This window comes from Eulemur rufifrons, chromosome 28 (genome assembly GCF_041146395.1).
Source record: "Eulemur rufifrons isolate Redbay chromosome 28, OSU_ERuf_1, whole genome shotgun sequence".
Lineage (NCBI taxonomy): Eukaryota > Metazoa > Chordata > Mammalia > Primates > Lemuridae > Eulemur > Eulemur rufifrons.
This window is the reverse complement of record NC_091010.1, coordinates 46411438-46425934: the sequence shown is the minus strand read 5'-3', so window position 1 is coordinate 46425934 and position 14497 is coordinate 46411438. Positions and strand designations below refer to the sequence as shown.

The 14497-nt window shown below is 40.3% G+C and overlaps 1 protein-coding gene across 3 annotated transcripts in view; it reads left to right on the top strand.

Annotated features, from left to right (window-relative positions):
* Positions 1-750: 750 nt before the first annotated feature.
* HPSE2 (heparanase 2 (inactive)) overlaps positions 751-14497 on the top strand; it is a 526089-nt gene continuing 512342 nt past the window's right edge. For all 3 annotated transcript variants that reach the window (XM_069460602.1, XM_069460601.1, XM_069460600.1), the window contains exons 1-2: positions 751-1040; positions 4100-4257. In XM_069460602.1, coding sequence (XP_069316703.1) covers positions 751-1040; positions 4100-4257 — 448 coding nt within the window. The remainder of the gene's footprint in view (positions 1041-4099; positions 4258-14497) is intronic.

The window sequence follows — 14497 nt, the reverse complement described above, 5'->3', positions numbered from 1 at the left end:
CCACTCCTTGCTCTTTCGAGGTGATAGCATACTTCTGTGTAGCTGCCCAGCTCATTGCAGAGGTCTAGGCTCCTGTTCACGAAATCTGCTTCTGCACTCTATACTTTGGCAAAAATCACCGCCGCTAGACCCCTTTGCAACTTAGCAACCCTTCCTATTGCTGCTTCAACCCAAAGAGAAGTCCCCTGAGCCGGTGATATGCCTTGTGCTGTCAGGACAAACTAGCGCGGGGTCAGCGCGAACACGTTACCCCAGCGCCAGGCTGGGGCTTTCGCGTCTGTGTCGGAGCTCGAACCGTCCTCCCTGGAGCCTCGCAAGGAGGGAAGTGAAAACAAGACGTCCCGCCCTGTACCCGAGAAGTTACAATAGTTCTGTTTGGATCCCTCCCTCCGCTTTCTGACTCTAGAGGGTTAAATCAGGAGGGTACAACGCTATCCTTTCCTCCTCCTTCTCGCCTCCCACCCCCCTCTTACCTTTAAAAAGTTAAAAAATGTCTGCAGTCGAAATCTGTTAAAGGGGCGGTGCTGGTGTACGAGCTCTCTTGGCACGAGTCGCTGAGAAGGCTGGCTAGGGGCGTGAGTTCGCTCCACCAGCACCAAAACACTGAAAAAAGAGAGAGAGAAAGAGAGAGAGAGAGAGAGAGAGATCAGAGTGGGGGGGGGGCGGGGGAGGCAGACACACACTTTAGATAAGGACAATTAGTCACTAGCAAAACCCAGTAGGAAGAGAGGTTTGAATCAGAGGAATTGAATGAGGGTGCTCTGTGCCTTCCCTGAAGCCATGCCCTCCAGCAACTCCCGCCCCTCTGCGTGCCTAGCCCCGGGGACTCTCTACTTGGCTCTGTTGCTCCATCTCTCTCTTTCCTCCCAAGCTGGAGACAGGAGACCCTTGCCTGTAGCCAGAGCTCCAGGTTTGAAGGAAAAGACCCTGATTCTACTTGATGTGAGCACCAAGAACCCAGTCAGGACAGTCAATGAGAACTTCCTCTCTCTGCAGCTGGATCCGTCCATCATTCATGATGGCTGGCTCGATTTCTTAAGGTAAGGCAGGGGCTTCGATGGATCATTTTAAGTTTTTTTAGTAAACACCCCCGCAACCCCTTCCTATGCCCCAGTCAAAAAGGGGAAGATAGAAGAAGAAAAAGAAGAAGAAAGAAGAGGAAGAAGAAGAGGAGGAGGAGGAATAAAAAGAGGAAGAAGAAATAATAATAAGCCAAGAGGATCTCTCAAAGAGAAGAAAGGTTTTCCTTTTCCTGGAATATTTGCTGAGGCTGTAACTAGTGATTGAGAAAAGCAATGTTTTCTATTAAGATGCACATGTTTGCAATGCAGAAGGCATTTCAGAAACTTATCAGTTATGACTGAAAAAATGTTGTGCTTACATATATCCACAATTAGCCTCCCCGTCTCCTTCTGAAAAAGAAACAAGAGGTTCAGGTCAGTTACAAAAACTAAGAAAAGGTCTTGAGCAACAAAGACCCGAAAGGAATGGCTGTGTGTGTGTGTGTGTGTGAGAGAGAGAGAGAGAGAGAGAAAGAGAGAGGGGAAAGGAGAGAGTTCATGTGTGTCTGAGTGTTCAAGCGAGTATTGCATGAAAGTGGACTTTTCCACATAAAGATCGTTTTGTCAGTTCTCTCCCACTCCCAGACAGAAAACGAATTTAAGGAGAGGCTTGAGAGGTGGGCAAGTTGGATCGGAGTTTTAAAATTTTATTTTATATCCTTCGCTGTCATCTCCAGACTTCAGGACTTTGTAAGGCACTTTTTATAGACGGACCCCCACCCCCTTCCTCCTCCTTAAATCTCCTGCGGTAACTGCATACTTTAGTTTTGCTTTAAAGAAAAAAAATCCTCGCTGGGGTCACAGCGTTTATAAGGGGAGCGGTAGGGGTCTTAGAAATTACTCCAGGGATGTTTCGGAGGTCTGAACCCGGCATCGGTGGATTAGCAAACCAGGAGATTTGTGATCTCCTTTGCTGTAGGGCTTGGAGTCTAATTGGGCTCACCCTTTCCCCGGGTTGTTACAGTTTAGGAGTTAGGCAACCGCGATCCTTTCCCATCAGGACAGAGTGGCAGTGTAAAAAAATAAATAAAAAATTGCCTGCAATGTTGAATCCAAGTGTTGAGTTTTTAAAAATCTCCCCCAAGTTGGAGCCTCAGCTGTGGGTTCCCCCCAAGCCTGAGAGCTCTCAATCCTACTCTGCCCTGAGGCCGCGTCCGCCGTGCGTCTTTCGTGAGTATTTTTCACTCCTTGAGAATTTCGAGTTTTGCTTTTTGGGGTGCGCCTGCCCCTCAGCTCTCGGGGTGTCCCCCTGACCTCAGTGTGGTCTGGGGACGCGGCAGGTAGCAGCAGGCGCCACGTGGAGCGCTTCTTCCACGTGGAGGGAAAGTAGTTGGAGATCTGAGTGGTCGTCGCCGCCACTGCGGAGGCCGTTTCGGTTCCCTGCGGGTGCAGCCGTGGCAAAGGCGGAACAGCTAGTTCTGCTTGGCTGGCTTCTCTTCGAAAACTCTTCTATGCGGCAGAGCTTGTCTCTGAGGTCGTCTGAATGTGGAGTGCGACAGGGGTTTTCCGAAATGCACACCCCACTTGCATTGCATTCCTCCAGCTTCATGAACTCCTCGGGTTTCTTTCTTTTTAAAATCAGCCTGTTCGCGCTAAATGCTTGCCTGCCTCAGAAAAGATTCTGGAAGGAAGCTTTTCGGGGAAGAAGCGTGGCGGGGCGCATTTGCATTGGCTGTGCAGGCTTCCGGATGGAAGGTTGTTGGAAATGCCCTTTCCGCGGCACCAGATTCGCGCAGACGTCTGTTCTGCCCACAGCCAGCCCACGGGACGCCTTAACTGTGCCCGCCTTGGAGACCTCAGCCAAACGACCCTTTTGGCTACAGGACCTCTGAGGTGGCCACGTCTCTTCTCAAAAACTCTCCAAAAGCGGAGTCTACTGTTTTTTTCTTTCTCGAATCCACATCCTTTATGATGCTCTTTACTTTCTTCCTTTGGATTTGGATTTTCAGAACTGAACCAGCAAAGCGTTGAAAATAATTTACAGATCTGGGGCTCAATAGCTGATCCTTTAAGCATTATCAGCGTCTATATTGCTCCTTCCCTACTCCTTCCCAAACGTAGTAGCGTTTGGCTTTAAAAAAAAACTAGTGATGCAAACTCTGAACTTAAAGACATGTTAATCCTATTTTGTTCGGATCCTCCTTGAGTTTGCCCAGACAGGCTGGTTCCGCATTTCGGCAAACCTCACATTTTACTCAGCGCCTCCGAACGGCCCCAAGTGGGAAGAAAAAAAGATGGAGCTCAATGGTGGTGGGGTGGGGAGGAGGATGTTACCTTTCTTGAGATCAGGCTGAATATTTCAGGGGCCAAAGGGATTTTGCTTTTACTGCTGAAGGGTGAGAGGGGGGAGTGTTCTCGGAAAGGCAAGGATTTACCTCGGGAATTTCTCCGCCCGGGATTTGGGAAACAATGAGGTTGTTAGAATGTAGTGAACTAGGAAAATCAGGCATTAAAAGAAAGTCAGAATCCACCTGACATCAAGCGCCATCCCTTTTCTGAGAGAAAGAAGGCAAGTCTGACCTCCTACACTGAGGTTGTGGGGCTCCTGGGGCCAACGAGGCAGTGCCAGTTTTCCTCGAAGTTTGGCAACGGCCAGAGGCCGGCGATCTGTGCGCTTTGCGCGTCTCCTCCAGGAGCGCTTTCCTGGCAGTGGCAGACGCCGGGCAGCTGCGCCTTGGCGCCCTGTTAGCAGCACGTATCCCCCTATCCCATACACACACCCCGAGAACAAACACCATCTCTAACCCTTTGGAAATGATCTGGATGTCTGCAGGAGGGGGCTGCTGCGGTAGGCTGGGCGCAGGAAGGGTAGCCCCCGGGAGTTGGGCGGCCAAGGGCTGGGCGGGCTGGGGTGCAGGGCGCACGAGAGACGCTGCAGAGCGGCCAGGGGCTAGCGTGGACCGTGGGCTGGGGCGGGCACAGCATCCCTAGCCCAGGCTAGGTCTCCCGCAGGGAATGGGAAGAGGGCCCTGCTCCGTGCCCCGTGCACTCTCGCCTTCTCCCTGGATCCTTTCCTCTCTCTTTCTCTACCTCTGCAGCTCCAAGCGTCTGGTGACCCTAGCCCGGGGACTTTCTCCCGCCTTTCTGCGCTTCGGGGGCAAAAGAACAGACTTCCTGCAGTTCCAGAATCTGAGGAACCCGGCGAAAAGCCGCGGGGGCCCGGGCCCGGATTACTATCTCAAAAACTATGAGGATGGTGAGAAATTTGATTACCATTCTTGCTGGGTGGAGGGAAATCTGGGGAGCCGAAGAGAGCATCCGCTGTGTGTGTGTGTGTGTGTGTGTGTGTGTGTGTGGTCTGTGTCTGTGTGAGCGCAAGAGGCAAATTTGGAGGAGAGCCTGGTTGAAGCTCCCCTAAAAAGCTGCAAGCCGCGAACAGTGGGACACCGCATTGTGGGACCCTGAAGTGATTACGCAAAGGGCTCGGTAGGTTGGCTGCGTCCCAACTGCCGGCCTTCGCTGGGCATCTTAGTCTCCGAGGCCGCGAACTGGAAGCCAAAACTGGCAGGCTAGTCCTGGGGGGAGAAGATGCAGCGAGTTTCTAGAGAAAATTCATCCAGCTTCCTAGATTACTAAAGGGTTAGGGTCACGTTTCATTCCTAAAACTCTAGGCAAAAGTGTCTTTTTGTTTTTCTTATTTCTTGCCTTCCTGGGATAAGAATACGGAGGGATTCATCCTTTTCTGGAATAATCCCTTTTAGATTGATCCTTGGTTGAAGAATGTTTGAGAATCTCCACAGTGGGTTCTCTTTCAGACTGCCTAATCTAAGAGTCGCAGTTTTTCTGTTTTAAAATGGGATTACAAATGCCAGCCTTCTTTCCTGCCAGGATCAGATGAATTAAGTGTTTGGAAGGGCTTTAAAACTCGAAATCCTATTACAATGTGAGAGGCTGATCTTTTTTGATTTTAACAGTCTCAGCTTTACTGCGGAAAAAATGAAAATGTTATTTAAAAATTTTTGTTTAGAAGGTTTGGTGTTAATATCTATGAACTTCTGTTTGAGTAGAGGGACATACTTTCGAAGAGGCACCAATTTTCAATTTGGTGTATCTTTAGCCTACTGACGCTGATTGAACAGAAGAATCATTAGTGTCCGCTTTTCAAGGGCTATCTCTCCCCTGCCATTCCTTCTCATAAGTAAACTACAGTTTTATTTTTAAAGGGCTCAGGAACAGGTTTTCAGAACCCCCTGGACTTTGTTACATCTTGTCCTTATAAATCAGGTAAACGAAGAAATGCCTTGTATTTTCTGGGACCTTCACTGAATGGGACTTCTGGAGAGGTACTGGGATTTATTTTAAGGGTGACTGAGGAAGATTTTTTTTTTTTTTATGTGCCAGAATAAAGAAAGAGGGCAAGGCTGAGACTTCTTGAGTTTGAAGCAGCATGTCTAGGACTTACTGTTTTATAACATATGCCAAAACGTGTAGGTGTTGCAGGCTTTATCTTTTCAAAGGTAAAAGCCATTGCCATAAAAATGTGGATTGCAAGTAGATTCTTGCTGTCAGTGTAAATGCTGAAAGGTAAAAAATAATCTTTAACAGCAACTCTGATGGTAATTTGACTCAGCACCTTATATCTCCCAGGGTCACTGTGATCAGACACAAGAAGGCAGAATATTGTTTTCCTGATGAGACTATTCTTCTTCCAATCCATTTGAACTACTACTTCTTTAGTTTGTGGAAAGATCCCCAAGGATTGCTAGGGAAAAAGGGACTATTATAAATTTAGAAATTCACCAATTTTCCTAACCTTATATCTGGGATTGTATTACTGATTCATTTAAAACAGTGAGATCTGCTTTAAAGGAAGGCTACAATTTGTTTCCCTTTGTAAAAGGAGAAAGTAGGCATCAGGGGGAGAAAAGAAATTGGCAGAAGGCCGTGCCCCATAAAACTTTACAGAATTAAAAAACTCAGAAATGGAAAAGATCTAAGAGATCATCTTCTGTCCTTCTACCACTTCAGGGGCCAGTATAGGATCCTTCCATATGGAATCCTTTTCTTGTTTTGTCCAACTTGGTATTAGATATCTCTAGGAATGTGGTTTTCACCACTCCTGGGGGAGAGAGTTCTTCTGTCTCATAGGTTTTTGCCAAAAAATTACTCCTGAATTTTCCCTTTATAAATATTTATAATTATTTATAATAATTTACAATTATTCCTATTTGCATTTTTTAGACAACTGCATTCAAAATAATTTTGTCTGTGGTGTGGGTGTTAGCTTCGAAAAAAGGTTTCTCATAGCTGTTTTTTATCTAGACTACCTGGACCTAATTCTTTTAAAACTTTCTTTAAAGTCAGTCTTTCCAGACACTAATCTGTTTTATTGCTCCTAGCTGAACTCCTTTTGATTTATGCCTCCCTGGTAATAAGATGCTCTGAACTATATCAGTATTTGAGGCCTTAGCAGAGTTAAAGAGAATAGGAATGTCCTATTTCTGCCCTTTGATGCTCACATATCCTTAAATCACCCATACTATCTTTGTTGTTGCATGTTGCATTGCAGAATTCAAGGCAAAAATGTTTTTGGGATAGTCTCAGCAATTTTGCAAATATTATACTTCAGTTGTCACTTTTCATACAGTGATAACTGTTATCATCAAGAACATCTTAAAATAATTAGATGCTCTTAGAAAATGGCCCTGTAATAAGCACTTGAGCATAAAGACACTTTATAATTAATAAAAATGTATTTCCTTAAACATCATAGAGAATAACTACATACATTTTGAGTAATAAGATACACCTACTGGCACATTATGAAACTGAATGCTATGGTGAAGAGAAAATGGAATTTGGATTTAGAAAGCTTACATTGCAAGGCCTGGCTGCATCACTTATGAATATGTGGCCCTGGGTTTACTGTTTCTCTATAACATGTGGATAATGATACTACCTGCTGTACATTTCTTCTCTGAGGGTTCTAAGAGGTAATGTTTGTAAAATATTTTATTGACTGAAAAACACTATAAGCAAGCTACTTTTATAAAGGCAACTTCAGGAAATTTATAACATATATTTAATATATTAAAGTGGGATTAAGAAGTGAGTAAGATTAGGTGAGACAAACTTATACAGAAGGAAAGAGGTAAATTTAGGGAATCATTTTAGAGGATTAAGAGTATGTAGGGAGAATTATCTTTAAGGAACAGGGATGAGAACCTAAGGTGTTTTTTTGATGTGTGTATGTGTTTGGTGATAAAAAGAGGTTAATCTTTAGTTTTGTTATATGCTAATATTAAAATGAACTGATAGTTCCAGCTTGGGCCAAAATCACTATTTTTCTGGTTAATTCATGCATTTGCAACCTGATGTGATGTTTTTTGTTGTTGTTTCCCCCTGAAATATTTTTATTTATTTATTTTTAGGGACAGAATCTTACTTTGTTGCCCAGGCTGGGGTACAGTGGTGCGATCATAGCTCACTGCAGCCTTAAACTCCTGGGCTTAAGTAATCCTCCTGCCTCAGCCTCCCGATTAGCTGGGCCTACAGGCATGCACCACCATGCCCAGCTAATTTTTTAGTTTTATTTTTTGTAGAGATAGGGTCTTGCTTGCTGTCCAGGCTGGTCATGAACTCCTGGGCTCAAACTATCCCAAAGTGTTGGGATTATAGGTGTGGTCCACTGTGCCCAGCTCCTTGAATTAATAATGCAATTAACAAGCTTCCATTTTTCAAATATTTTTTGAGCATAGTAATGCAACTGCCTTTTTTCTAACTTTGTAAAACCACTGTTTATATAACACTTTGGGAGTATCTCTGGTTACTCCTTTAATACAATTAACTATTCCACTCTATGCTTAGGCACCTTGAATTCCATATAAACATAGTGATGATGGAGGTAGTAAAAATAGAGTTGTTACTCATATGCTAGGAATCTTACCTTTGTCTAACTTCCTTTCTGTTCTGTATGATGTTATGCTTTAGTTGCTCCTGACAAAGACATCTTGGGTTAATCTTCTGTTCTTAATTTCATTTTGTTTCAGTCTGCCCCTCTTTGTTATATATTCAGTGTACCTTATTTGTGTGTGTGTTTCTTTATAGCTATAACAGTATCTTTAATGAAGATGTACACCATTTATTAGGCACATCAAAAGTCAGCTTACTGTTTCTAAAATGTCATATTCATCATGTCACTCTTTTGCTAAAAAACCTTTGTTATTTTTGGATTGCTTATAAAAAATGTTCAAACTCCTTAACTTGCATTCAAAACCTTTCACATTTCAGTCTCAGCTTACTTTTACTACTCTATGTTTCCATATACCTTTTAATACAGCCCTATTTGATTATTCACTGTCTTCTTAAAACACCTTCATTATCTCAACCCCTACCTTTGTTCAGCTAGCCTATCACTGCCTTGAATGTCTTTCTCTTGGCTCTGTTCAGATCTTACCCCATATCACTCAATTTTTGACGGCCCATTGCAAATGGTTCTTATTTGTACAAACCCTTTCTTGAACAGGTCATTCCACAGTGATCTCTCCTTTGTCTAGGCTGTTGTAGCTTTTATTCTTTATGCTGTTTCTTTGGCCCCTTCTGCCTTGTTTTGCTGTTTAACTTTACATATATCTATATATTTATTTGTTTTACCTTTCCAACTAGAATGCAAATTCTTATAGGAAGGGATAATGTCTAGTTATTATATATTCCACAATGTCTAGCATATATGAAACACAGTAGATCTTCAGCAAATATTCTAGGCACATAATAGGTTGAGAGCACTGTGAAAGGCCCTGGGCAACTGGAGGTGACCAATGGAGAAATGGATGATGGATTCCATGAAGATTCTATTCATTTGAACCTGCAACACATATTCCCATGAAGCCCATTCTTGATGCTTGTTTTCAATGACATTCTTTACTATTTTCATCATATACTTCTTATCTTTTGTTATCTAAGTTGTCTCGGTTTCATGTTGTGTGTTAAATTAATTTTATCATCCAGTTTAAAGCCTTGCACTTGGAACTACATTATTTTTTTTTAATTGAGTCTGTTTCTTCCTTGCTTTTACTTTTGCTTTTCCTGGTTAGCCCTTTGTAATTTCTATCCCTGATTTTCCAATTCCTAATAATAATGCCTTTCACAACTTTCAAATATCTTTTATCTCTGTCTCCTGAAGATTTTTCTCTTCAGAGTTCTTAAATTCTAAATGATGAATACAAGTACACTTTGGAAACTCTAAGGCATTATACAATTATTATTATCCTCTTTTCTCCAGGAAGTTTTCCTAGTTATCACAGAGGTGAGGTAGTAAATTCTTTTTATTTATATTCCCATTCTGCCAATCAAGACATATGACATAAGAACAGCACAACTGCCAAAATACATATTTGTCTTGAATGTGTCTATCTTTCATTATCTTATTTTATTAATATTTCACATAATGTTTCTTAAAAGTCAGTTACATTTAACAAGTATTTACTGATTACTTTGTGTTTAGTTTCATTTTGGGCAAAGAATGACAGAATATAAAATATTATAAATAAAAGATGCTATCCCAAATCACCATTAGAGCACAATAGTAATGATTGCTTTAGATCATCAGTGTTGAAATTAGTAGGTGAAGCTTTAAAGTAAAAAAGGATATTTGCGTAGCCTCAAAGCATCTCCTCCATAATAGCTATTAATTAATTACTGTGGTGGTTTTAGGGTATGTCCACAAATTTTCCGCCTCTAGGAAGTGGAGCCTAATTCTTCTCCCCTAGATTATGGGTTAGATTTAATGACTTGATTCTAAAGAAAAGAGTCTGGAAAGGGGAAAATAGTAACCTTACAGTGGAGAAACTGACAGATATCATTTTAACAGTGATTAACATCAGCGGATAAGTCATATTGATACCATGTATTTTCTGATATGATATGATGAGAAGGGCACTTCATTTTGTGATATTCTTTCCCCAAATCCACAACTCTCAGTACACTTGAGAAAGCATCAGTCAAACTCAAAAAGAAGGATACTCTAGAAGATAACTGACCTGTACTCCTTAATAGATGATGTCCCTGCTGTTAATGAACCAATAGAGTAGTTGGTGAGATAATATTTACACTGATGAAACTGAAAAGTAACAGAAAGACAATATAGACTTAAGTGCTAAGTGGAATTTAATAGTTTGCCAGGGCATGGCAGGAAAAGTGGAGATGAACTTAGCAGACTTAGGTGGGAGTAGGACACATAGGTAGACTTTGGAGAGATAGAGACAAGAAGAGGATATTTTAGCTCAAGAGAAGGAACATGAGGCAAAGCCTTGTGTGTATTTGGGCAGGAAGGAGACCACCTTGGATGCCTAGAAACATTACAAATTATCTAAGTTCATGTGCTAGAACCGTGTTGAATTCTTTTTTACAAAAGCCTATATGCACATTTTTATTCATTCAGAAATGTTTGTAATTAAAGAAAAATATATACAAAATAAAGTACACGTTAGAAATTATCCCAAGCAAAACTCCTATTGCTAGAATTATGTCTAAATTGGGTTTTAAGACCTAATGTATTTTTGTTAGCTCTAAAATATGTAATTTAAAAAGAAGAGGAAGAAGAAAGTACATGTGTGACAGAAGAGGTTGGTTGGGTAAATACAGATAAGATTATGGGAATCTTGTATTTTAGGCATAGTAAAATGGAATTGGCCCTGAAAGAAAAAAGAGGCTGTTACAACTTCTTTTACTCCACTGGAGAAGGGGAGGACATATTTTCAACATGGGTTTTCCGTGATACTTGCATTCTCTCATCGTCCCTTTCTAAATCACTGTGTTATATTAACTGCCCTAGGCAAGGTTTAAGTTATAAAGCATGCCTGAAAGATAATTTAAAATTGAATTATTAATTAGATTCTTATAGATAGGATTATAAAATAAAGAAAAGGTCTTAAAGTTTGCTTAATAATTTTATGTTATTCTTCCTTTGTAGAGTAAAAATAGTATTTTGTAATATTCATTTCCAGACGCCTGTTTGACACTGAGGCTGGGAAGACAAATGAGGCCCAGGTATCATTGTCAAATTACTTATTACTGACCTCGAGTCAATTTAGTAGCAACAGCCAAAAGCAGTTTCTAGAGACTTTTAGCCCCAAGAAAAGCCTCCATTCCAGCTTCATTTGGCATTTCATGAATTGTCTGTCAGTAACTTTAGAAGGATTTCCTATAATTTAATATTGTATTAAAGGGTATCAGTAATCACCTGAAGTTTTATATATGTCTTATTCTGCCTTTTGGAATAAAAGTGGATGCATTTCTGTATCATCATTGAAATTTGGTACCCAGGTTCTGAGTGTGAGCTGAAGTTCACTGTACCTCTGTGAATTTGAATTTACTGTCAAAGATTTAGTCATCATGTCATTGAGTCACAATTTAGTCATTGTGGCCATGTACATAGTCCTGAAAGTGGCAGAGATCAAGAAACACTGGTCTATTGCTTGTGGAGGTGGCTTAATTAATTTCAGTGAATCAGAAAAGGTCAGCAAATAAACCTTTCAATGTTGACTACATTTATATAATTTACCACCTGGTCATTAGGGACAAAGGTAATCCATCAAATTTCCTGTACAACACAAACTGTGCTACTGTCGACAATACCAAATATCATTATTTCTCCTGCCAAATTCATTTAATTCTCTCTCCTGTTCTCCTATGTCCTACTGATGGGATTGGGACCTCATGGAAGACAAGCAGTTTCTTTCAAAATTCCAAGGGCCCGTTTAGCCAGCCTGGAGTCAGGAGCCTCTTCTGAGAATCCTTCATCAAAATGGATTGGATGTTAAGAATCTTAACTTCAGTGCTTCTTAGTGCTTTAATTAAGCTTTCAGTTGTCTCAGTTTATGAGGCAATAGATTCAAACTGTGAGCAGTGTGTGTGTGTGTGTGTGTGTGTGTATGATGAGGTCAGGGGATAGGAAGGGAGAGAGAGAATGAAATATGGGAATGAGAGAATGTGGGGTTTTATTCCATGCATTTGTCCACTAATGATGATTTAGGCTAAGTGAATACACATTTCCAGACTGTGGTTAGTGCTATTCAAGGTATAGATATCTTGTACAAGTTTTTTGAACTCGTTTATCCTTTGGCTTTCATGTTCTCCTTGAGTTGGGTTCAGTCCCATTCTTTCTTCACTTTAGTATGGTGCAAAACAGTGTAATTTTGTTCAATTCAATAAACATTTCTGATTATCAGTTATATGCCAGGCTTAGTGCTAGATATTGGGGCTACCAAGAGGTATAAGACATGAACTGTACTCTCAAAGTTTTGTGGTCTTATATATTCAATGTAATTTCATAATAGTCTCCAGTATTCTCTCTCTGCTTTAGTCAGACTAACCTTTGTTTAGGCATTCTACCTCTTCACTTCACATATACTATAGCCTCCACCTTGAACACACATCTCCCCTCCCCAAATTCAAAAATTTACTTGTCCTTTCCTTTAAAACTCTGCCTAAGTCCCCTCTTTTGTTAAGTTTTTTTGCTAAGTCAATCTGCATTGATCTCTCCCTCTTTCTCTGAATTGTTCTGAAATTCTTCTCTGAATATGCAATCTAATTTAGTGCAAGTGCCCAGAATTTATGTTTGATTGACTTAAGCAAATCATTTTTGTCCCTAGGAATTTACAGTCAAAACATCCTGGCATTGATACACACACACAATACCATGTATATATAACCATCATCATACTGCATGGAAAAGACACATTAAGTCAAAGTATTATGTTATTTAAAAAGCTAAGTGCATGTGTCTTGGTTTTCGTGTGGCAAGTAATGAGTGAAAAATATAAGCTACATATTTAGAAAACATGGGGTACATGTATGTATCTATATGTTTGTGCTGAGGGAGTTGGGGGCTAACCAGTAACTTATTTTCACTTGGTTTGAAAAGGCAAAAATGCTTTGAAGGATGGAAAGTGAGGTTAGAAAACTGGAAAAGGTAAATAGCCCAGATATGGGGCATTATCTCTGAAATAATTTGGAAGAATGGATGTTTCTCTGCAGCCTAATAATAGTAATACTATAATAATAATATTATCTAACATTATTGAGTACTTACTTTGTGCCAAGTACTGTTTTAAGCAATTTACATGCATTAACACGTTTAATCCTCTCATCAACCCTATGAGGAAAATACTGTTTACCCCACTTGATAAACGGGAGAAACGAAGGCACAGAGAGGTTAAGTAACTCAGCTAGCTAATGAGTTGTGGAGCTGGGACCCAAGGATATCAGTCATTAAACCTAAAGCACTATTGTCTAAAAATCACTCCTTTGGCTATTTTCATGTTGATATTCTTCAGTAAATACTTGTTGACTGGTTGTTTCCCACTTATTTGGTAGCCTAACATGCTAAAGGGAATAATCTCTTTTCCATTTATTGTTCCTGCTTTTTAAAAAAATTTGTAGGATATTTCTGGTTGGTACTTAATGTCTTTATTCATACTTTAACAGATTTATGCTTTTTATTCATTTCATTAATTACCAATGTAATTAATGTGCACATTAATACACATTTAATACATATATCAAATAAAAAGTGAAAACCTTCTTTCATGTTCTGTCTCCAATCCCTCTCCGTAGATATAAGCACTTTTGATAGCCTGGCATGTATGTTTTCAGAGCTTTTGTTATGCATACAGAATTATATACATTTAAAAAATTTTTAATTTTATTTATTTATTTTTTATTTCAATAGATTTAGGAGGTATAAGTGGTTTTTTGTTACATGGATGAATTATATAGGGTTTTATTGTACCTGTCACTCAAATAGTATACATTGTACTGGTAGGTAGTTTTTGATCCCTCACGCTGCTCCCACTCGCCCTCCTTCCAAGTCTCCAAAGTCTTTTATACCACTCTGTGTGACCATGTATACCCATCGTTCAGCTCCCACTTATAAGTGAGTACATGTGGTATTTGTTTTTCCATTTCTGAGATACATCATTTAGGATACACCATTTAGGATAATGGCTTCCATGGTTCCATCCAAGTTACTGCAAAAGACATTATTTCATTCCTTTTTATGACACAGTAGTATTCCATGGTGTGTGTGTGTGTATATATATGGAGAGAGAGAGTGCGCCCATCTTCTTTATCTACTCATCAGTTGACGGGCACTTAGGTTAGTTTCATATTTTTGCAATTATGAATTGTGCTGAGATAAACATGTGTCTTTTTGGTATGAGTTCTTTTCCTTTGGGTAGATACCTAGTAGTGGGATTGCTGGATTGAAGGGTAGGTCTACTTTTAGGTCTTTGAGGAATCTTCATACTATTTTCCATAGAGGTTGTACTAATTTACATTCCTACAAACAGTGAATAGCGTTCCCTTTTCACCACATCTGTGCCAACATCTTTTGTTTTTTTATTTTTTTGTAATGGTCATTCTGACAGGGGTAAGGTGGTATCTCATTGTGGTTTTCATTTGCATTTCCCTGATGATTAATGATGTTAAACATTTAC